Raw genomic sequence first — 23936 nt, 5'->3', positions numbered from 1 at the left:
GAACTATAAAACATGCTGGTAATCATCACTTTTATTGCAGTTGTTTCCTACTCTAAAAGCATAGCAGATAACATCATTTATTTTGGGCAGGCAGTTATGAAATAACTGGCTGAGAGGTGACACGAGAGGCTCAGCTGTGCTCCAGGACACACACACACACACACACACACTCGCAAAGTTTTTAAAAAGTAAAGTTATACAGGGAAGGTTTCAAAATACTATGTTCTCCTTAATATAAGCTACTTTAATCGTGCATCTCATTCTGGTAAACAGTGCCATCTAGGGACCTCCAGGATGCTGTCACAAGCTCCTGTGACATCACAGCACCACTGGTGGTGTCACACACTCTGCTGTCTTAAAGAAAAAGAGGTCACAGTGATCATCCTAAAATGCATTACATTTAATAAATAGATCAGCTGGCTCTTCTCACATATCAGCTTTATCAACAGAAGTCAAGACCTTGTGAACGCCAGGTTCCAATTCTTCATCATCAACAACTGCTTTTTTTTGGTACGCAGTCTGAAAAAGCTCTCTTTTCTTAGGATCTTGACTTTACATTCTCTTTGTCCACAATCAAATCTGTCAAAAGGTCCTGAGAATTAGCAATCAACAGTAACACACTAAAACAGTGAACAACACAAAAAAACAAAAACAAAACAAAAAAAACAAAACAAGGTGGGTGAGATGATAAAAGTGGCTCTCCTTCACACTAAAAGTATGCAATTTACAAAAATATCGCCTGAGTCACTTCAACATTTATATACTAGGTTGGTTCTTCACTCTGTGTAAACATGGACTGGCTGATAATTCTACTCAATGAGCCATTTAAGTTCACAGATAGATTACTGATAATAAATCAGAAAAGCAGAGAGACGAGCAGAAGCGAAATAAATAATTACAGTTTGGCTGCCGTGTGTGGCAGACACGTTGGTCTGTCATGTTACTCTGTGATCAGGTTTTTAACACTGATTGAAATATCTCCAGTCAGTCTCTCTCCATTGAGGTCAGTCGTCTGTTTCGCAGTACATCTTCAGTAGTCAGTTGGGAGGGGGAGGGGGTTAGCGCTGGTAGTGTGGTACAGCGATTTGCTGGCGGTGGTGCAGTGCCAGTCAAAAGTTTGGATACACCCCAAACTTTTGGCTGGTGCTGTAGCTGCTGTGATGAGGAGGATAGAGGAGGTCCGGGGTCTGAGGAGCCAGGCCGGTGCACAGAGGTTCGTGGCTGCTCAGCACAGACGACAGATACTTGGCCTCCTCTGTCAGCTGCTTCACCTCCTTCCTCAGGGCGGCATTTTCCTTCTCCAGGTTCTCACTCTCCTGGAAACACGAAGGGAGGGGATGTTAGAGCAGAGAAGCTTTATTTACTATAAAAGTGTGTGCTTTTTGTGTGAGGTTAAGTTGGACAGCATCAAGGTGATGGTCTTTACTACTTGTTCATGAAAAAGCCACAACCACATATCCTGCTTCCGCACTGGTGTTTTTGCATGTTTTAGTGCACGGTATATTTTAACCCCAAACATTTCAAAAGGATAATGCAGGCCATTTTTAATAGTCCATGTATGAATGTGCTGGATGGTTTGTCTACCATTCGATGTAGAACAGAAGAGCGCAACAGCTTTGCAGAATCATTGTCCACAGTGGATGGCCTGACTTTTAATCTAAGCCACAATTACATTGTCATTAAACTGACATACTTTCATAAATGCTCACTTTAGAGAAATTGAATAAGCTTATTGATTCCCTTAGGCCAAGGGTGTCAAACCCAAGGGCCAGAATCGGCCCAGCAAAGACTGCAATCCGGCCCACTGGACAGCTTTGGAAAATGTTAAATAGGGCATACATTCTTAAACTTTTAATCCTTTTTTTATAGGTTTTACACCATTTTCTGCTCACAAAGACCTCCCCACTGCGACTCAAACTACACCAAAGTAGTTAAATAATAAATAAATAAATGGTAGAAAAGTTCCTGTTTGTCACTGTTTATTATAGAAATTACAGTTCTTAAAAAAAGGTTTTTGAAATCCAGTCACAAACACAAATATAAATATTGGATAGTCTGGGCAGTGAGCCCAGAACTATTTCTGTAACTTTACACATTTATCACATTGTGTGCTGTTCAAATTACACTTCTTTATCTATATTTAAGATATCTCAGGGATTAAATGCGTAGTAAAATGTCTTTCCACTAACAGAGAGGGTTAAGATCACAGTGATGCCTTACGCCATCATCAGGTCAAAGTTGGAATTTGTTTAATTCTTTTCTTTATGATCAACTTTTATGTTAAGAAATGATGCCTGGATTAAATATGGCGAGTAGTTGAATCATTAAACTATTTCAACCTTTCAGCACAAAGACTGCGAGCACAGTGAAGCAACTAGTCCACAGTTCAAGTAGGAAAAAAAAATTATATTATAAAAAAATGCTAAAACGGTGGCATCCCTGCCTGTTTCAGTGATCATTTGTAATGGGCCAGTCAGTAAAAGTGTAAAAGTAAAAGCATGTTGTTGCCACTTGAGATAAAGTTGTCTCTGTTTCAGTACTGAAATGAATAGCTTTGGTTACTTAGGAGTTAGTAAAACTAGAAATATCTACAACATCTATATTGCTTTGTTCTAAAAGTAGAAATATTGGTGGCAACACTGCAAAAAGAAGAAGGAAAATAGACAAAAATACACATTACCCTGTTACACTGCCCTGCAACTATTGATTGAAACTGTGTGCAACTTGCACCACAATGTGAAAAGGTACATTTCTGACATTTTTGGGTGCCACATTTTCCAAAACAAGTGGAAAGAAGGTGTCTTTCTAACCGATAATCAGTTTTTAGCAAGTAGAGCAAAAGGTACGTCACTGCTTGATACTTTTTTCTCTCTTTCTTTTCATTCGTTCTTTTTTTTTTCACCTTCGTGTGGGAATTGTAGGAGAGAAATCTTCCACTTGGTTAATTAAAAGGTCATCTCACCATGGCCAAAAGATCACAAAGCTGAGCTGTGAGTCCTTACTGTCACAGAACCCTTGGGCAAACCCCTGTACTTGCGTCACTTAGCCAAATACGGCCCACTGCTATCAGTGTTTTACAAGAAGTGACTGCCTTTTTCTCCCCTCCTGCCCACGACATGTAGCACTCGAGCTCATTTACACAGAAGAAAAAAATACTACTGAAGAAACAGGAAATAAGCCACAGTGTCAAAGAGAGGGAAAATTCACCTTCCTGTTTATCTAGCGAGACGATGAAAGTAAAACCACAGGCTATATTCTGTGTGACTGACGGGTTTAAAGAGATTGATAATGTGTACCATACTTCACAGGAAGGATTCTCACATATTCAAATCAGCTACACTGGATCTACTACAGCCTACGGTGTGGCTTTTTTTGAAGGTCAAAAATCTCTTCTGCTCGTCTGATAAAGTTCACTGAAACAGCTGCTCTTGACACATTACTGTGAAAGAGCTCAGTGCCGCACGCATCTTCTTTTCTTGAACGAGGAAGTCACATGGCGAGTGGTTACGTGATCAGTGTTTTGAAATATAGGTTGATGTAAGAAATGACACCTCGTTGAGCTAGTGGAAGTGTTCAATGGGTCACTGGTTGCTTTTAACATAACAGAGCATCCAGCAGAAATGTGCTGACTACCCACTCTAACGTTAAAAAGAAAAAGAGCTATAAAAGATTACACAAATAAAGCGGTGAACAAAAGGAGTCGAGCGTGAACGCACTCCTGTCGTCATACACTGTGCTGCAGTCTCTGATGCTCCTTTCTGCTGTGAAAAGGGAGTGATTGCCCACACGTGCTAATTTATTCCTTAAGCTTCTGAAAACACACCGAACAGCGTCCAAGTGTGCAGCCCAACAGAAGCCATGACACATCGCCACATGGTCAGGTAGCATTTTGTAAATATAGTACAAATCCATTCCCAGAGACTTCAAAGAGCTGCACGGACACTTAGAAAGCGCTGCAGTCTGTTGCCGTACTCAAAATTTCTTTCCATTTGTGCTATGGAGTTACACTGGAGGTTGAACAGTTGGCAGGGCATTGCATAGCAAAAAAACACCCCTGATGCTTTCATCATTATTCACAGAGATAGGCTGAATTAGCAGCTCTGACATACAAGGAGTGTTAAGTTTTTCCAGTCAATCTGCAGTTATTGATTTGAAACCAGGCATGGCAGACTTGTTTTCAGCATGTCCTGCTGAGACATCTGTTCGCGTTGTGTTGCTTTGAGGGTGTCAAGTGTGGTGGAAGGTGTCCTTACCAAGTGAAGGCTGTCAGCTTTTTGAGTTTGCCTCAACCTGCTCTTCTGGGCAGCGATTCGATTCTTCTCGCGGCGCATCACCTTCTTTGGGTCGTCTGAGCTCTGAAACAAAACAGCAGGCCCTCAGTTAGTGTGTTTGTGCAAATGACACAGAGGCCACCGGACGTCTCCTGAGCCTGAAAGAGTGAATCTGCGAGAAGCTCGGTGAATAGTTTGTGCTGGACGCTCTAGCAGGGGTGTGAAAATGATAGTTCAGGGAAGACTTGCCTAACATCACACCTAATGTGCAAGGGCAGGGTTGGGGAGTGGCTGAGTCATCGGTTAGATATAACGCACACCCTGTTTCGTGTCCTGAACACTCGATTTTCTTGGTATCATAATAACTAATCCATTTCAAAAATGCTGAGTCGGTTGGACATCAAAGAGATAAGAAATGTAGTATCTAACCTCGTCTGAACGTCTGTTAGCACCTCTCTGAAAATCCCCCAGACAACCAGCGTTGCTCACAGAAATAACTGAATTTAGATGATCAAAGTTATTTCCATGCCTTGTAGCGTTAATACGTCGCTTGAGCGCTCTATTTCCAGAACAGGTTTGAGCAATAGTGAACACTAGAGACTGACACATGTGAAACCAGCCAGCACCGAGGGTAATGGGCAGCTTCTCCCATGCACAGAAATGCACAGTACATACTGTATTTAACACGGTGTCTGTTCCCAACAGCTCTCAGCTCTCATTCGCAGTTTGAGGACTTGCAAAAACAATGGAGTCCCACTACTTGGGCAAAGTGGTGCTGAGTTTTTTTCTTCTTTTTTTTTTTTGCAATTCACAAAAGCCTACACTTGCAGCGAGTCATGCCTCCAGCCCATGTGTGCATGTGAGACACTCTGAGAAACTGTGAAAAGAGCCAGCAGAGACAGGATGGGTGTCTCTAGTGGTGGCCTTGGTTGCTGCCCACAAAAATATGCATGAAAGAATGCAGCCAATCAAAGGTGCGTGTTTAAAACATACCCACACGAGTACATCCAGAGATGTTCAACTAAAATCGCTCCGACAAAAACCGGGCACATCCTCGTAAAAGTAAACGAACCATGCACACTTACCTGTCTGCTTCCAGGTGATGGGGACTTGTAACTTGTGTCATTGCTGTCAGAGCCCTGCGCCATAGCCGACTGTAGCGACTGAAACTTTGTGTCTTTGTCCACTTCTGCTTTGTGTTTTTTTGAGTGTGTGTGATCTGGTGAAGTGTGTGTCTGTCTGTGTGTGTGTGGAAGAGAGAGAGGCAGAACGAGAGAGTGAGAGCCTTTGTAGCCGTACGAGCGCTAAGAAGAACTTGGCTTACCACGAGCACTGAGTCGCTTTCTTCCCTCTTTTCTTTTCTTCTCTGTCCCTCCTCCCTCGCTCTCTCTTTCTCTCTTTCTCTCTCTCTCTCTCTCTCTCTCTCTCTCTCTCTCTCTCTCTCTCTCTCTCTCTCTCTCTCTGATACTAGCTGTCTGCCTAATTAGCCGTACTGATGTAGTTTCTGGTAAGTTGCACTAGACTGGAAGTCACATGTCTGTTGGAAAGTTAAGGCGAGCAAGGCAATTGTGTAAAGTCCAAAAAAAACAACACAACCAGAGCTTAACTCACTCCTTGAATACATTATCAGTGGATGCTCACAGCCTCACAAATGAATTACCCAGTTTGACAGAACTAAAAACGTGTTTGTTTGGAAGCAGCACAATTGTCAGGTTATCACAAAAATAACACATTAATCTTTACACAAGTGTGATTATGTCTGCGTAGTGGGGACGTGTGTGTGTGTGTATGTGTGTGTGTGTGGGGGGGGGGGGGGGGGGGGTAACATGTGTGTTAAGCTGGCATTATGGGCTTCCTCTTTTTTTTTTTTTTTTTCTTTTTTTTTTTTGTTTAGCTGTCACAGATATGAAGTTTCGACTTAGTCCTCAAGAGACTGCATCCCAAAACTCCACATGGATGACTGGGCTGTGAGTATTTACACATGCTTCAAGGTAATTTCCAGAACTGTGCAGCACTTGCTGGCTCGCGGCTCACCAGCTGCGAAATAGGTAAGGTGATGTCAAGTGTACTGGCAATGAGAAATGCCCAAGGGGCTCCCCAATGCCCCACTCAGAATTCTCTCACAGCCTTTTACTCTAAACGAAGATGTTTATGTGCAAAGAGTGGGGGATCTTCGAGAAAATGTACAATTTGAGGAGGGGGAACATACTGGAAGTAATGTTTTTTTACTCACACTATTACTGTAATAGAAAAGAAAAAAAATCACACACGCTTTTGTTTAAGCGTCCAACGCAATCCATTTAAAACTGAGCTTTTGGCTCATATAAGGCATGCGGTGCCCTTTACTCGTTAGTCCTTTTCTTGTTTGCCCCCATCACGAGACAGCATTTGGTCGTGCAAGAACAAGATTTTCTTGTGAGAAGAAGGAAAAAAAAGGAGGAAAAAAAAAGAGAATCAGGACTAAAACAGCTTTGCTTGGCAGAACAGTCCTCCCACACAAAAACATGTTCCACCATCACAGGAATTCTGAAGAGCTTGGGCAAGGGCAGACATTTCTAATACTTGGCATTTAACGCTGTCCAAAAGAGTTGAGGCTGCAAAAGAGAGAGAGAGAGAGAGAGAGAGAAAGGAGGAAAGCTGCTTTGTCAAATTAGGCTTAAACCAGGGCAAACACATATTAGTTTAAAGATCGTTTTTCACAGCTTGGACGCAGTACAGCCCGTACCCTCAATGACCCATTGTTGCTGGGAGTGTAGGGATGCTCAGAACCACCCCCAAATCCCGCCGTATCAATTTTTAAACGTTGAGCGAATGATTTAAAGAATGTGTAACAGCTTTTGAAATATCTTTATAACTGTTGTTTGTATGTCTTGCACTAATTCTGCTGCTCGGTGAGGCCCCTCACAGAAGTAGTAGAAGGCTTGATGGCGCTTGTATTAAACTCAAGCTTTGCACTTGATCACATAACATCCAGTGTGAGTAAGAGTTCGTAAAAAAAGAAAAAGAAAGAAAGAAAAGCGACAGCTCGTAAGGACAGTTTTGATGAATTTTAATCACTGCTCTAAACAATACTCCCTCCTCTTCATCGGGACTCCCTTACTTGGAAAAACCCCAGACAGGCCATTTATTTCAAATGCAAACTGCGATACCCTCATTTGTGGTCTACCTTCCTTGGAAATGACCGTGGGAGGTTTAGGCAAACGACAAACGTGACAAATAACGGTTAAATATTTAATTCAGAATAAAGGCCGATTATGAGTCATTTCAGTGGATGTGTCAAGTCCAGTTTGAGAGAAATATTGCTCTTATTTTCTTGTTCTTTGGCCCACTCTTTCTGAGTTTTACTGTTATGCAGGCGTGAATTGTATCAGCCACTCGTTGTTTACTTACTTAGTAACTTTTTCGACATTTGAAAAGTAAAGGGCTAAAAACAAGTGAGTTTTCTACTGGATTTCTGTTATGTTACAAGAATTTGAGTTTCAAACATATTCCACCTGTTTGCCATGTCTTTGTTTCGAAAAGACTGAACTCTGTAATATTGTATTTTTTTGAAGGGCTGGGAGGGTGGGGCAGTTGTTTTAGGTCATTCAAGACATGAGTCAGTCTTATAAATCAAGAACTGCCTAAATGTTGGTGTCCAAATATTGTAATTTTCCATCTGTCATAACTACTGTGCAATACAAGTGAAATCATAAAATGAGGCGATCACTTCCTCCTGCTGGGAACTGACACCAAGGACTGTCAGTCGCTGTTATTTTAAATGAAAGACGTGTGGACAACAATACTGTCAGATAAGGTAGGTATTAAAAAAAGAAGAAGAAAAAAATAATAATTTGTTCTTTTATTTCCATCACTGTCACTCATCGTTATTTTTAATTAACTTAATTCGTTGAACAGTCCTTTAACTGGAATCGTCTCACATGGATTTGTTGTAGTACTGATATTTGCGGCTAACCTCCAGGTGGAGGTGGTGTAGGACAGGCAGAGCAGCTTGTTTGTGAGATAAAAGAAAGGCTGATGAAACTCATGAATGATGGAAAATGATGTGTAATGATGGTTTTTGTCATGTGAGTGGTTTAAAAAGACCGGGGTTTGCTATCTTGCTCAGGCTAACGCTGCTTGTGTGATGTCATCGGCACCCCGCAGAGAAGAAAAAAACAAAAGGGTAAAACAGTCCCAACATCCAGGTCATTAATTTGTTTGTGTGCTGATCTCATTGAGAGTCCATGTTTTATTCAAAGTCAACAAATACAGCTGAAAACAAAATATTTAAAATGAAGCTCAAAGGCCACACTGCGCCCACATAGGAGATTTCAGAGGCTCGCTGGGCTTTTGATGTGTTAAAGGTTTAAAGTGTCCCTCTCCTAACAAATGAGCACAACTGGAAGTTGACATGTCAAACAAGCTGTTTGCCTGGGAAGATTTCTGGTCAGGTAAAAGTCAGGGAACTTACTTGCGTGCGTGTGTGTGTGTGTGTGTCATGCCAAGGTATGTGGGTTGTGCCCATGAAGATTATGCCAAATCTTCTCTGTCAGTGGTGTTTAAATGTTATTTATAAGTATCTGTTATTTAGTGGAGTTGAAATGTTCAATGTTCAATGAGTGGGTTAAACCCTAAAGGGTCACTTGAGTCACTGCAGTTCACCAGACAGTGAGGGTTTTTTGTTCTGAAGAAAAAAATGTTTGTGCGCTGACAGAAACAGAATAAAACACAATGAAGAAAATGATTACTTAATTAATAATGACCCCAGAGCACTGATGAGACTCAGCACTAATGTTATCTGGTAGTTTATGAGGGAAGTCACCAAGACCAACTAAGAACAGCTGTAAGGTGTCATCTAAGAACTTTTCAAGTGACCCTGAATCATCCATTAGTTATGCTGCTGTAGGCTCATACTACTGCAGGACTTAAAGTTTTGTCTTCTCTCTGATTTAGTCTGTCTCTCTATGCTTTCTTTGCTCTTTCCCCTCACCCTCCAGCTGGTCACAACAGATGGCTGTGGCTCCCTGACCCTGGTTCTGCTGGAGGTTTCTTCCTGTTCAAAGAAAGTTTTTCCTTCCCACTGTCGCCAAGTCCTTGCTAAAAGGTTGTTTAAAAAAATTATTTGGCCTTTTCTCCACAATAAGGTGGGATCTTCACCTTACAGTAGCAAGTGCTTTGATGCGACTATTTGATTGTGATTTGGTAACTCAGGCATCTGAGATCTTTCTTAGGTTTTACATCTGATTTCAAGACAGTCTTTTAAACTTGTGATTAAAGGCTGCAAATCGCAGAATTGTGTACAAGTAATTTCATTTCTAGCGGACCCATTTTATGTTTCCTAAATTGAACAGGTGTTCCAGGCAAAAAGTTGTGAGAATAAATGTTCTACTTTGAGTTTGTCTCCACCTGTGGGCCAGCAGGAGTATTTAGGGTGGAGGCTGTAGTTGCCGCTGTGCTGCAGGTGGAGGTGGTATAGGACGAGCAGAGCAGCAGGTTTGTGAATGTTTTTGACGTAAATGAAAAAGACAAAGAAGGTCTGATAAGGCTGCTGTGTGATGTAGAGACAGGTATAATGATGTGTATAAAGATTGGGTCTCGCTGTATTGCTCAGGCTGAACTGCAGCGTCTATTCACAGGCGCGATCCCACTACTGAGCGACACGGGGGCTTTGACCTGCTCCGTCTCCGACCTGGGCCGGTGCACCCCTCTTTAGACGACCTAGTGGTCCCGGGCTCCCCCAGGATCACCATATCGATGCCGAACTTAGTGCGGACACCCGATCGGCATAGTCCGCTGCAGCTCAGAGCTCCTGAGCTCAAACGATCCTCCAACCTCAGCCTCCCGGTAGCTTGGATTACAGGCACGCGCCACCGCACCCGACGAGAAATACGCGCGCTCACAGAGCTTTTAACTGTGAGTCATGTGACGTCATCACGAAGCCGCTACAGAGCCGGTGTTGTACCAAAACGTGATCGTCTGCCATAAAGTGATTTCCGGTGTTTCTCTGTCTCTTTCATCTCACTCACTCTCTCTCTCTCTCTCTCTCTCTCTCTCTCTCTCTCTCTCTCTATATATATATATATATATATATATACATATACATCTCTCTCTATATATAGAGAGAGATGTATATGTGGAATGTCTTTGTTTATATTGTCACTATATTGTATTCAACAGTATTTATAAAGGGATTGCACATAAAATGAAGAAATCCCTGTTCAGCAAGTTCCTTTATGACTGTTACTGAACCTACATTATACTCAATCCAGTCCTTCTTTGGTCACTTTAAATATCTTTATAGAACTATAATGCAATTTCAGCTGCCCGTTAATGTCAACGACACATTCTAGCTGATAAATAAAGGAAACAAAGCCACAAAAGCCAAAAACTGATTCCAGGTTATACCTTCTGCAAGGAATGTTGTCTTAGGCTCAATATGACGCCATATCATTCCTTATTGATATGTTTGATGTATGTTTCACAGATTATAATTCAACAAGCCATTCACATGAGTGCCACATCCCTGATCCAGAATCCTGATCAAAAACATTGATGTTTATACTTTTCAGAGTCACAAAACTTATGTCTCGTTATTACTGGTTAGTCAGCTTGTTTTCCACAATCAGAAATCAACCAGTACATCTATACAGACATTTTGAATTTGAGACATTGCCAAATTTAGTTTAAACCTTAAGAAACACCCAAAGCACAATTACTAACAGGGTAATCTCTATAAACAGATATCTGCATATGAATGTGCACAACTAAGATTGCTCAGTGGCACCTGTAATGCAAGTTTTGGAAAGAACTCCAGAAACACACTTAACTTTAGAAATAAACACAGGATATCCTCCACCATCCTGCTATAACACAGGCCAAAAGACACACAATCATATGTCTATAGTCACCAGGTGAATGAGAGCAGGTTTGGGACTATTTCTGTATTTAAATGATTGGTAATAAGTGGCTTTCACACTTCAGAAGGATGCAGGTGTTATTGCACACAGCTGCAGTGCTGAAGGCGTCTTTAGCTCACTGACTGCATGTATAGATTTCACAGTCTGGTTGGATCCGTGTGTATTTAATAAAAACAACTGCAGACTGTAGCACCGAGTCACTCCAGCAGAATTTTGATAAGCAAAAAAAAGGTCAAACATGTTCGCGTTTTATGCTTTTTCAGTGTATGTTACTGCACGATACGTATGACTTGCCTTACCTTCAGTTAAACCGATCAAGGTCTGTGTCCCACCAAAGTACACGAATAGCATGAGCAAAATGATGATTTGAAACAGATTTTTATATAACTGTATTTATTATTTTGACAGCATGACCCACAAAAAACTTGACTCCTCAACTTAAAAAACTATTTCCTTTAAAATCACTCCAAACAATACATTAAAACAAACTGAAACATTCGGTAAATGAAATATTGACAGCCCACAGACACAAGGACTTTCCACAGCTTCAAACGCTGACCGTCGGGCTTCTGCCGTACTCTCTGTACTTTAGCTGCGAGGGGAGAAAGACCGTATTTATTAGGTGCATCATCAAATTAAACACATAATGCTGAATTAAATATTAAATTATGGTCTTTATCTGAGTTGCATTATCTGTTCACCTGCTCTGTGCTTTTGTCCACTTCAGGGCGTGCCTTGGAGGCACGGTTGTGGTCGGGTGGTAGAAGGTACACCCGGCTCGTTTACACATCGCAGCAAAGCGACACGGCTGTAGTTAAGAAGGAGAGAAAAGGGAAAAAAAATCAGATTCGCTGAGAATCTGAAAGCGATCAGTCTGCGTTGTACAAAAACAGCTCTTGTGCAGCGTTTTTACCTTGGGATGATAAAATGGACAGTCCATCTTCTTGCACTCTGGGAAGAAGCGACAGATGCTGGTAGGCTGGGTCTGCTGCACTGCTGCAAACATAAGGGTCAAGGATAAGATATCAGGATGATTATGATAGTTTAGAAACATGGAAGTGCTATGGACACGTAAAAACAGTGTCACATTAAATGTCTTTGAGGGAAAACAATAAGGACTTCTTTGTTGTAACACTGACATCATTAAAAACAATTTTTTGGGGAGGAAATCAACAATGATTCATTCGAATACTGACGTGGGCCACTGTTCAGTTTTTGTGAGACAGTTTTAAATTCACACGGGAATGCAACTTCAGCAGATGCCAAGTCAGCTCGACACCAAGGACAACAGAAGTGAATGTACTGTCACCCAGTTCTCAGGGCCGTCCTCCCACAGGGAGGAGCATTTAGACTCTGCCCTCTTTCTAAGCCCAACACACGCTTTCACCTTTAGTCTAAAAGGGAACAGCAAGGTCCTGTCTTATCTTCGCTAATCAGATTTTTTTTTAAAAAGCACTGGGGGTTTCCACAGACGCAAGCACTAGATACCTGATAGAGAGTCAGGTCAATGCACTTAACAAAGATCTACTCTGCGTGATTATTTCAGACCTTACCAACATACTGACCTGATGAATAGATAATCTATATCACAGGTGTAGATTAGCCCGGCAAAGACTTCAGATCTGTATCATTTAGGTTAGGTCTACTTTATTCAGAATAATGCAACAAAACTGGCTGAAGATTCAAGCAAAAGGTAATAGTATTAACGCATTCTTCCCCTGCTAACTTTAAACAGATTAGCTTCACTTTCTATCTGCACACCAACAGTTTTTTGTGTTTTGTTTTTCATTAATTAACCGTATGTGAACTTGCTTGAGGTAATTTAGGGAAACTTTTAGTGGATCCACAATAGCTGAAAATGTTTAAACTACTAATCACTCTCACAGAATTTAGCCAGAATCCCATCAGTGAACAGGAGGCTAGAAGAAAACCCAGCATAGGTCAAGCTGGCGAGAGAGTACCTGGTCTGGGTGGAGGAGGTGCAGCCGTGCTCCTGCGGCTCACATGAGTGAAGGGACAGTCTGGCTTTGTACACCTGGCGTCGTATTTACAATTTGGATGCACAAAAAGGCATTTATCCCCAAATTTGCAGTTTGGAAAAGTCCTTAAGGAAAAAAGCAAAACGCATGTAATCAGGACTTATGACTGAAAGTGAAAAAGAATTACCCTAAACAGTCATTCTTATTGTATTTAACATAGCTACTTACTTGCACTGTGTTGTTGGGTGATGATACAGACACTCATCCCCACTTTTGCACACCGGCCAGAACTTGCATCGCTCCATGACCTTTTGTTTTTTCAAAGGGACCGCATTCTCCTCTGCCATGTCAATGTCCATCATCTCATCTGTCAGCAGATAAAAGGACAGGACTAAGAGGCTCAAACTTGGCTTTAAAATGCAAAACAAAAATAAAATAGCTGATTATCATATCACTTTAATAACTCCGCTGAGAGCACACACACACACACACACACACCTTCTGATGTGACGCCTCCCTGTAACCTCTGAAGGACGCTGACTTTGGGCTCTCTGTGGGCATGGCTCGCTGCGTCAGGTACGTTCGCAGGTGGTCTCACATCTTCCAGGTCAGTTTCACAGTCTGCAAGGTTACCAAGTGGGCTCGGTACCCCATCTAATGTCACTATGAACTTCGGGCTGGCAGAGTCGCCTCTCTCCTTGCTAGGGTAAGTCAGAAAAGCAAAACAGATGAAATGACAATCCAGTAATAGCACAAATGTCTCGTTATTTATACAAAGACACAGGCCTGTACTATGAAACAGGATATGGTCTTTTCTTCGTGGTTAACTCTGGGTTTTCTGTACTACAAAGGTGGTTCACTTCTTTTCGAGGTACATCCTCGTATGATCGTCAACAGGAACAATGGCACCACCTACTGGCCAATCAATAGCATCACCATTAAATAACACTGTAATAAGTGATCCTTAAATAGTAAACTTACTTGCACTTCCTGCTCACCTTACATCGCACTTACATGAGCCTACATTTGAATTCTGTTTTCATTTATCATTCATTACTCTCAGACCATTAAACACCACCGAGACTGCAGGTGAAAGAACAGAAAATATAACTGCCCTTTAAACATTAATTCAATGAGATACTTGATTATAATCCACCAAATTCTCCTGTATCTTAATGATTTTTTGAATTTTTGCTGCTTTTCTTTCCTGCTTCACACATCTATACAGTATGAATAGTACCACACTTCTATAAGTGCTTTTCCTCTCATGTGCACACACACACACACGCTGCTGCTTTGTCTGCAATGTATGTTTCAGATCTTCATATTTTTTGTAACGTTATAGATTTATCATCATTTATAAAATCAGTCGCTCTGCTGCCAGGACACAACGATTGATCAGATGTCAACAGCACCTGTTTTATGAGAGCTCATTGCATTGACAACCAACTTTGTGCCACTACTAGGGCTGCCACGATTAGTCGACTAGTCACGATTACGTCGACTATCAAAGTCGTCGACGACTGATTTAATAGTCGACGCGTCGTTTGAAGCTTTGTAAGATCACAAAAGACGCAGGAAAAAGTGTAATACCGGACTGAAACAGAAGATGGCAGCACTGCATGTACATGGATGCCAGCTGCCGTTAAACCCCGAAGAAGAAGAAGTAGCTCTGTCCCAGAATTCATAGCGCAGCCCAGCTCAGTTTACAACAATGGCGGCAGCTAGTTAGTTTTAATATTACTCTTATTATTCTTTCTGGGTCACAAAATAAACGTTTAACATATTTTTACGCGAGAATGTAGCTGTGTAAACCTCAAATATCTGCTCAGTTTATCAAGACACCACATATTTTCAAAAGCGCTCCGACGTTTTCGGAGATGTCTGTTACCCACTAGCTCGATAGCTAGCCGGGGGCAAGGCTCACTAGAGCCCGTGAGAACACCGGACACCCGGCAAATCCTTTTCAAACCCACCGCCGTCTTTCGCTACTCAGGTTAAACATACATAAGTCACTTAGATAACTTCAAAATGTTATTGTTTGGCTTTTTTTAGTATTTTATTTGTTCCTGAGTAAATCGGTTTGGCTGAGATTAAAGTTATAGTTTTTACACAGCTGAATAAACGTCAAGCAGACAACTGATTATCAGAGGTGTGAGATGCTCGGGAATATACTCCGGTGTCCCGTTATATTTTAGATAGCAAGAAGTTTATTAAACTTCACCGAAACAATCTGCAAATTTCATTAAAATGTAATAAACTATCATCTTGTCTTTATTTTTAGTTAGCACATACCTTAAACACTTAAAGCTGTAAGCTAATGATAGTTATATAAGAGCAGATGCATGCTGGTGCAATAAGCTGTACGTTTTACATCAAAATGGATGCATGATGTGATTAGTCGACTAATCGCAAAAATAATCGGTGACTAGTCGACTATCAAAATAATCGTTTGTGGCAGCCTTAGCCACTACTCAGCCTGATCCCTGATGTTACAATAAATCACTCCACATAATGGAAAGACACCTTGTGTATGCCACCTTAGTAAAAACACAAACATACAAACCTGGTCTGGACGGTGCGTGGTACAGCAGACAGGACTTGCTGCTGATTTCCAACTGGAGATTCTCCCACTTGTGGTCGACTCATTATGAAAGAACGCGTATCAAATGTCTTCACTTCACCGCCTGCAGTGACCTCCACCCCTAGAGGCATGACAGATTGAAAAAAATACGTAAATAGAATTTTGTGAGCTATCAAGTGTTTTTGGGAAGACTCATTACTTCTCAGTAGTTTTGAAACTTTCTAAAGTTGCATGGAATATCATTCGGAAATCAGTTGTCTAAAACTAAAACTCACCATATTCATTTGGCTCTCCTCTGCCGCTGCTCTCCAACTGAAGCCGCGATGCTAACGATCTGGTTGGAGCTGGAATAAAATTAATTAAATAAATAAATAAATAAAACAAACAAAACAGCACTTTGAGAACCTCACAAAGTTTTTTAAAATTGTTACTTGCCTGCCGAAGTCAACACACATCTAATTATACAACTATTTACGTACACAAAATATATATATAGACATAAATAATTATGGTCATCTGCTCCTTCAGCTACAAAACATCAGACATAGGTTGCAAACAGACATATACTTGTGAGCTAATGAGACTATGTGATCATCTGTGCGCATGAAACTCTATTATATATACCAGATGTTCTGGAGGGAGGTAGATCTGTGGCGGTGTAGGTCTGCACCCGGGGCGCCAGGCTGTGGAGGTGCTCCTGGACTAGCTGGATGGCTGCACTCATCTCCTCACTGCTGGCGAGACGAGTACGAGGCGCCACAGGAACAGTCTGTTTCTGTGGTACTGCGGGGAAAGGTCAACGTAAGAGAATGACACAAACAACAATGGAAAATCCGCTTAACTTACAGGATGTTTGTGGTTAAATGTACGACAGTGGGAACGCACTTGTTGGGTAGGTAGTCGTTTTGGTGATTGAGTCCTGTGCCTCAGAGATGGCTTTCAGTATCAGATTTCTGTTGGCTTGCTTGGCTGGTGGGAGAGTAGGTCTGAAACAATACAAACCTCGAAACTGTTAGAGCTCAGCAAAGCGCAAAATTGATCATCTGTGACTCACTTCTTAAGCTTTACTGCAAGAAAACACACATGTGGTTTGGGTACACACGACCTACAAAAGTCCCATAAATAAAAGCATCCACGAGGCAGATAAACATTACCTTACTTAACCCTTTTCTTTCCACAGTATAAACCCAACCCCGAGGTTAATATGACATCAAGTGTTCATACTGACTTCCGTTCTGGTTTGGAGGGGAGGGACACTCTACTGGAGAGGCCTCTGCCACTGTAGCTGCTTTCGTCCTCGTCCACATCGTCGCTGTCCTCGTCTGCATCTCGGTTCACTCTTACGACAGAACTCACTACCGGTGCCTTCCGCTTCCTTGAAAACTCTTCTTGCTGAACGGTGAAAGCAAGGCATTATTACTATATCCAACTACCTAACACACCGTCACCAGAAAGTGAGCAAAATAAGCACTCTGATAATACCTTGTTGGATCCAGTTCTAGAGGTTCTGCTGGTTCTGCTGCCCTGTTGCCTAGCATGAAAGGACGCTTCCGCAGAGCTTACTGATGTGAACTGGCCCTGACCGGGTCTATAGATATCAGCGCTGTGTCTGTTAGCTGCGCCGTGTGTACGACTGTGGTTGGTGCTGATTTCTAAAGGCTCGTCAGCGATGAGGTCGTCGTCCATCTCTGGTTTGATGTCAAGAACTGCCTCCGATGGGAGCGGCTCCACCAGGGGCCTAACACTGGAGGAGAGCCGTGAGGAACCCTTTTCCAAGGTCCCCCTCCTGATAACAAACAAACAAAATACAAGAAAAATGTAACCACACACAAACACACTTCTTGGTCTGCTCTGACCAAAGACTTTCTTTGTTGATGAGTACTTCTTTGTTCCAGTAAATAGTCATTTTTAACATCATAATACTTTCTGGGGGAAATCCGGACATGCTTTTGTGTTTTGTGTGAATTATCGCTGACTTACATCATAAAAAACTATAACAAAAACCTTAAAAAGTACAAATAATACAAACACACAGAAGAACTGAGCCACCATTTATGAGACCTTCCAAAGAGGAAATGGATATTACTACAGTTAAACTTGGAAAAATAGTGGTTGGAGACCTCAGCATGAGCAAAATTATCCCAAACAATGAGCAATCAATTCACAATTTGCTTTAAGTTACTACATAGATTTTTCTGCTGAAGCATAATTTGGAAATTAGGGGGCAACCTGAGAAACTACTGCGTCAGGTACCTGCTCTCATGTGCAGAGCTGGATACACGGGCTTCTGTCCTATCTCCTCTTAATTCCTCCGCTCGGCCGTTTTCACCTACAGACAATCGGCTCTTCCCGCTCACAGTAGCGCTGTCTGACTGCAGCTGCTTGAGGGATGCGGGCTCTGAGAAAAACAGAAACATGAGCAATGCTAAACTCCTGAGCCTCACATGTTCATAAAAAAGACAAACTTCCCATTGCTGGTTAAAAAGTGCAGAGATGTATTCAACGCAGCCGGGCTTACCTGCTGCGACAGATCTTAATTTCTCCAGAACACCATGCAGCCTAAAAATGAAGAAACAAAAACAAAATTAAGGAAAAAAGGTACAACTTTCTTTCATATTTTACATATTCGGAGCGCTTTGAATACTCCAGGAGAGTAGAAAAGCGCTACATAAGAACCAGTCCACAAATAAACAATATAATCGCACCAGCTTGTGAATTTCATCGTGTTGTTTCCGAGGAAGAGCGAGAGGTCGTCGGCCATCTGTTGGGAGGTTTTCTTGTTTGCCACCATCACCATAATATAATCTGGGAGTTCTTCATCTGTGAAGAAAAAGAAACACGCACATCGTGTATGGTAAGACTACACAACCAGGTAACTGCTGGCTCAGAGGTAATCACTGAATATCATTCACGTACCAATATATGCACCAAGCTCCTGAAGCTTTCCTTTGATGGCAGCCTGGAAGAGATTAAAAGTACAACCGGAAGATGTTATTTCAACAAATTCTAGGTAGCGTAGCTAGCTGCGCTGTTATAATTCACCAACAACCCAAGGATTAACTTAACGTAGCACTGAGTTTATGCTGTGGAAACTGTTCAAATCAAAAAGAAATGATTGAGTCTATGACGATGCCTGCCGGAGTGAGGTACCAATCCCTCGGCCTTGAAAATAAAAACAATAAGTTAGGCTAGGCTGACACATTTAAGCTAGCGAGTCAGTGTTAGCTTGTAGCTCCTTTGTTACGCAAACATTAATCACGCAGACCACTCAGCTTCAACCCGCACTGTTACTCACCCTTATTTTCTTACTAATTTCTGTACCGATTTCCATTATTGTTGTTTGAATCAAGCGAATTAGTTGTAAAAGAGGCAACTGTTTTTCCAGCTGCACCGCTAAACACCAGGGACAAACGTGACGTAGAACCACGTGACAAATCAAATCAAGGCAACCGAATAGGGACAAAAAGCATACATCTGTCTATCGTATGTGATGTCTTTATGTCTTTGTTCAGCATTTAGAGTAATCACTTTAAGTTGATGCTGGAAAAAGTAAACTTGTTAGTAAAATGTTCCAACTAAAGGAAAGCGCTGGGTGACTGAAGCTGGGGTGAACCATGCCTCAATCCCAACACCTCTCAGAGGACCTGGATGATCATCAGCAATGTTCCCTCTAATTTTTCATGTGTCTGAGCGAACACACAAACTCCCTGAGCGGTCCCTTGGACCACTGTGAGCAACAGCAGACGTGTGCACTGTGGTCACGCCAGCATCGAATCTATCCAAGTCACAAGTCAAATTACAGCATTTATATTTATGTTAGACTACTTTTAATTAACTGCTTTAGCCCACTTACAATGAAAATTAAAAAAAAAAAACTCTTGTTCATGACCTGTGTAGTATATTAACACTATTGGAAGTAAAAATAACTTGAACTCCAATTTTGAAAACACAACTTTCTTTTTTAAAAAAAAAAAAAAAGCTCTGACTTGTATTATGAGTATGAGTCTGTGGTCTGGGAGAGAGTCCTGTAAATCTCTGTCTGCAAAATACAGTAAATAATAACCAGTGTCGGGTAACTAATTATATAGTTACTTCTTCAAAAAAGTAACTGAGCTTTGCAAACAACAAAGTTTTTTGCAGCTGTTAACCTAAAAATGCAGCCAAGGCGGTTTTTAAAATAAACATTTCAAACTATTTACATAACAATCAGGTGTTCTGCATCAAATTTGATGCCACACAAATTATTTGTGCCACTCCAAAAAATAATTTCTGTCCGCTATGAGATAAAGGAGAACAACAGGCTGATACCTGCAGGCCTGACAACAGGAGATGTATCACTCCTGTAACACCTGTAACATTCAGCAGTCGCATCATTGTTCTGACACACACAACAAAACTACTGACTACACTACACACTAACTACACAAGATTTGCGCTAAACGTAGCAAATCTCTCAGTCACTAGTGATGGGTCATTCGCGAACGAAATGGCTCTTAGAGCCGACTCTTTGAAGTGAACGACGCGAGCCGGCTCCTTATTGGGAGCCGTGAGGGTTTTTTTTTTTCTTTCTCTCACCCTCTCTCTCGCCCTTTTTTCCGCTAAACTCCGCATGCGCGCCTGTACTTTGCGCTGGGCAGAGGGGGGAGGGGCATTAGTTACAGAGCCAGAGAGAAAGAGAGCGAGGGACAACATTAGAAAGGTATAGTAATCATCCACTATTTTCAGTTGCAGATTATAAAGGATTCAGAAATCATGCAGGCCCATATGACAGAGAATGTGCATCTTGTTTTTGTTTTAATATTTTAATTTATATTTAATTGTGTTGTGGTTTGCAGTGTTTTGTGTTGTTTCACATTAAATTTGTTTAAAAGGAAAAAGCTGAAAATTTAAATAGTTAAAAGTTCAAAATGTAAATAGTTGTTTTTTGTATTATATGATTTATTTATTACATTTTATGTGGAGTGAATAAATAAAGTATATTTATGGTGGCCCTTAGAGACAAAGCACGTACAAACTCCAAAACATGTACAAACTCCTAAGCATGTACAAACTCCAAAACACATAAAAACTCCAAAACACGTAAAAACTCAGAAGCACGTACAAACTCCAAAACACGTAAAAACTCAGAATCACGTACAAACTCAGAATCACGTACAAAAGACAACAGAAGTGCTCCAGGATGCTCGGGCGCAGTGTTGAGCTTTTGTTACCTAGTGGCTACACAAGCCAGGAAGTATCAACAACCGGATTTGGTGTGTGGTAGTAACAGGTTAATGAACTTTTTAAAAAAATTATTAGAATAAATATGAGTGCTTGTCTATAAATACACAAACAATACAAACATGCTTTCAATTGTGTAATTTAAGTGATCTGGGTAGCTCTGCTTTGGAAGTTCAGTAAACGCTAGAAATGTGTTTTGGAGTTTGTACGTGCTTTGTCTCTAGGGGCCATATATAAACATATATATAAAAAACCCCACTTTTTTTACATTAGTAATTCCTTTTCTGCATAATTTTATATTATTGTTAATGATTAAATAATTAAAGCAACAAAACAACCTGAAGAGCCGGTTCGGAGCCGAAAGAGTCGGAACTTTTTAGTGAGTCGAGCCGGAAGAGCCGGGTCTCTAAAAAGAGCCGGAAATCCCATCACTATCAGTCACTCCTAAAAATCCCCCCCTTCCTAAACAACTAAATGCCGTGTTGCCATATCATTTTTTGGATTGGTCGACATGGTACATTTTTCGACCAATAGGAAAGGGTGGGGGTTTTGGTTTTTGCTCACAGGCGGAGAGGTTTTCCTTATAAAACGCCGTTTTTACCGTTTCTTCCCGCTGTAACTATAAACAACGATAGTATTCAAGAAAAAACAAACAAACATTGCATATATTTTTATCATAACTCTGGTTTTACGTGGCCTATCAACACAATTTAAAAACTGGTATAAAGTCCACACTTTTTCCGTCAATTGTTCCATCTGTCCTGTTCACATCTCCAATGGTTGTACACGTTGTCATTAACGTGGCTTCACTACACATCAGCCACGCCGCTTTGCTAGCTAAAACACTGGTGTCAGCACATAAGGACGCTGTCATAGACTGCCAACGACGTTGATTAGCTGCGTATATACGAATGTGAATCGCATCATTGGCTGGACTATGGGATAAGGTGGCATCGTTCTAATCCCATACAGGAGCAGCCAGTCACTTACTGACTAACACTGCAAAACAGAATTGTTAAAGTTTTAATTTTAATTTCAATTCAGGTTAGATTCTTTTGTGCGCAACGCAGATTTTCTGTGCGCAGAGACCGTGCCAGCAGTGCGCAATTGCGCACGCGCGCAGCTTAGAGGGAACATTGGTCATCAGTCCACTCTAAGACGGAAAAAGACTTTAGTACTCTCCCAGGGAGTGCGTGTTCTGCAAAGGTTAGTTTATTCAGTTTTTACACGTTATGGTACCCAGATACACAGACAGTATAAACAGTATGCATAAGGTCCTTACTCTATGTACACAGGAGTGACCAGATACAATGCTTACAGTACAGTGCAAAAGTAGAGGCAATATTTCGTCTTTATTTGTTGTTTGAAAATTGGAAAATAGGTGCAATGGTTCACTGAAATTGACAAACTTGCAAGGAAATATAGTAAGGCAATCTAAAAACTTAGTTTAGTTTATATACTTCTCAAAGGTCAATATTTCTTATGAACGGTGTGTGTGTTTTTCCATCCAGGTATATATATGCAGTGTGTTTGGGATCACAGTCTTGCTGAAAAATGAAGCCTTTCTCAACCATACAACAACATGTTGCAATGCCAACTTTACAGGTTGTATTGCATTGCTTGCTGCTTTGCTCATTCATAATTCATATTTAAGTCTGACCAAATCCCAAACACCACTCGCTGAAATGCAGCCTGAAACCATGACAGAGCCTCCATCGTGTTTTACACATAGCTGCAGACACTCCCTGTTGTATTTCTCGCCTGACCTCCTCCGTACATACTAATGGTGATTTGAACCAAAAATGTCACATCTGGATTCATCAGACCTGATTCACTGATTTTCAGTCCAGTTCTTGTATAATTTGGCATACCTGAGCCTTTCCTCTCTGTTTCCTTATAAATGGCTTCTTGGCAGACAAATTTCCACCAAGAAGCTTCTGACAAGGCTTCAGTGAACAGTAGATAAATATAGATCAACTGAAGGGTTTGGGTTGCATCTAATAGGTCATATGTCAGCTCTGTGCTGGATTTATTCCCATTTCTTTTGGGTTTGCTGTAGATGTATTTTAGGAGTGCCACTTCTTCTTTTGTCCACTTGTCAAGTTTACTCAGAGCTTTTAAGGACACGCAGCACACCATACGCCAAGCTTTAAGCTAACAGCTTTTCGTCAATCATGCACAAAAATACAGGTATAAAAAATTAGATTTTATGCCTGTTAGACTTATTTAGGGCGTTTTTCATAGATTCGATAAAGAAATTGGAACAAATCATGTGTTTTTTTAAATAAGCTACCAGTAGCAAAGTGCCTAATGGTACAATTTAAAATTGCTTCTTGCTAGTTTGTAGTTCTTTCCTTGAATTGGTGCCTTTTTTATGATCAAAATGTTCAAATGTCACTTTTATTGACAAAGAAACAACAATAAAAACACTCCTCTAAAAGTACTCATGTACAAGGACTGGACTGAAAATAAACTGAAGTCCTCTTGCTAAGAAAAAGTTAGCAAGATCACCTTAAAAATAATAACTGTAAACTGAGGAGTGGGTCAAATCTTTGTCACATTACTTCAGTGGCTCCTAAGGGGGAACTACTGAAGCTATTGCAGTGGGGGCGCGGTATGAATAAAAAAAAAAAAGAATGCTTGGACACTGTGCGCATAATGGACAAGTTTTTGACGGGGCTCCCACACAAAGGCAAAGCAGAAAATGAAGCATAGCGAAATATGCTTCCAAACCAACTTCCTTCCAAGCCAAAGAGTAGAAAAAGTGATGAGTGAATGATGAATGATATCTCTCCTTTAGCTTCACTTGCACAACGGTGGTGCCAAGGTAGGTATCCCCATCAGAATGTCCCCTGAGTCGGGAGCACGCGCTGGGCTGTCCAAATCACGGACAAACAGTATCCCACAGCTACAGTAAAAAAACAACAACAACTACACGTAAAATAATTACAGCATAAAGATGGTTTGTTTTTCTGTTATGTAA

The 23936-nt window shown here is 41.1% G+C and overlaps 2 protein-coding genes and 1 non-coding gene across 3 annotated transcripts; all 3 read right to left on the bottom strand.

Annotated features, from left to right (window-relative positions):
* Positions 1–52: 52 nt before the first annotated feature.
* Positions 53–5608, bottom strand: batf (basic leucine zipper ATF-like transcription factor). The gene is made up of 3 exons (XM_006797145.3): positions 5357–5608; positions 4254–4355; positions 53–1316 (listed from the first exon to the last, which is right to left on the bottom strand). Exons 1-3 carry the CDS (start codon positions 5417–5419, stop codon positions 1110–1112), a joined length of 372 nt encoding a protein of 123 aa, XP_006797208.1. The 5' UTR covers positions 5420–5608; the 3' UTR covers positions 53–1109.
* A 4227-nt stretch (positions 5609–9835) lies between these two features.
* Positions 9836–10134, bottom strand: LOC148098394 (signal recognition particle RNA). The gene has a single exon (XR_015720760.1).
* Positions 10135–11546: 1412 nt separating this feature from the next.
* zc3h14 (zinc finger CCCH-type containing 14) lies at positions 11547–19162 on the bottom strand. The gene is made up of 17 exons (XM_087852473.1): positions 19029–19162; positions 18650–18692; positions 18439–18553; positions 18252–18292; positions 17987–18131; positions 17216–17519; positions 16962–17125; positions 16619–16719; positions 16358–16516; positions 16009–16077; positions 15716–15854; positions 13648–13850; positions 13378–13516; positions 13132–13274; positions 12084–12166; positions 11872–11978; positions 11547–11762 (listed from the first exon to the last, which is right to left on the bottom strand). The coding sequence occupies exons 1-17, from the start codon at positions 19062–19064 to the stop codon at positions 11759–11761; spliced, it is 1995 nt and encodes a 664-aa protein (XP_087708599.1). The 5' UTR covers positions 19065–19162; the 3' UTR covers positions 11547–11758.
* Between the last annotated feature and the right edge of the window lie 4774 nt (positions 19163–23936).

This window comes from Neolamprologus brichardi, chromosome 15 (assembly GCF_056152115.1).
Source record: "Neolamprologus brichardi isolate AB-2024 chromosome 15, ASM5615211v1, whole genome shotgun sequence".
NCBI classification, from domain to species: domain Eukaryota; kingdom Metazoa; phylum Chordata; class Actinopteri; order Cichliformes; family Cichlidae; genus Neolamprologus; species Neolamprologus brichardi.
The sequence above is the reverse complement of the archived record's forward strand: the minus strand, read 5'-3'. Positions and strand labels throughout refer to the sequence as shown.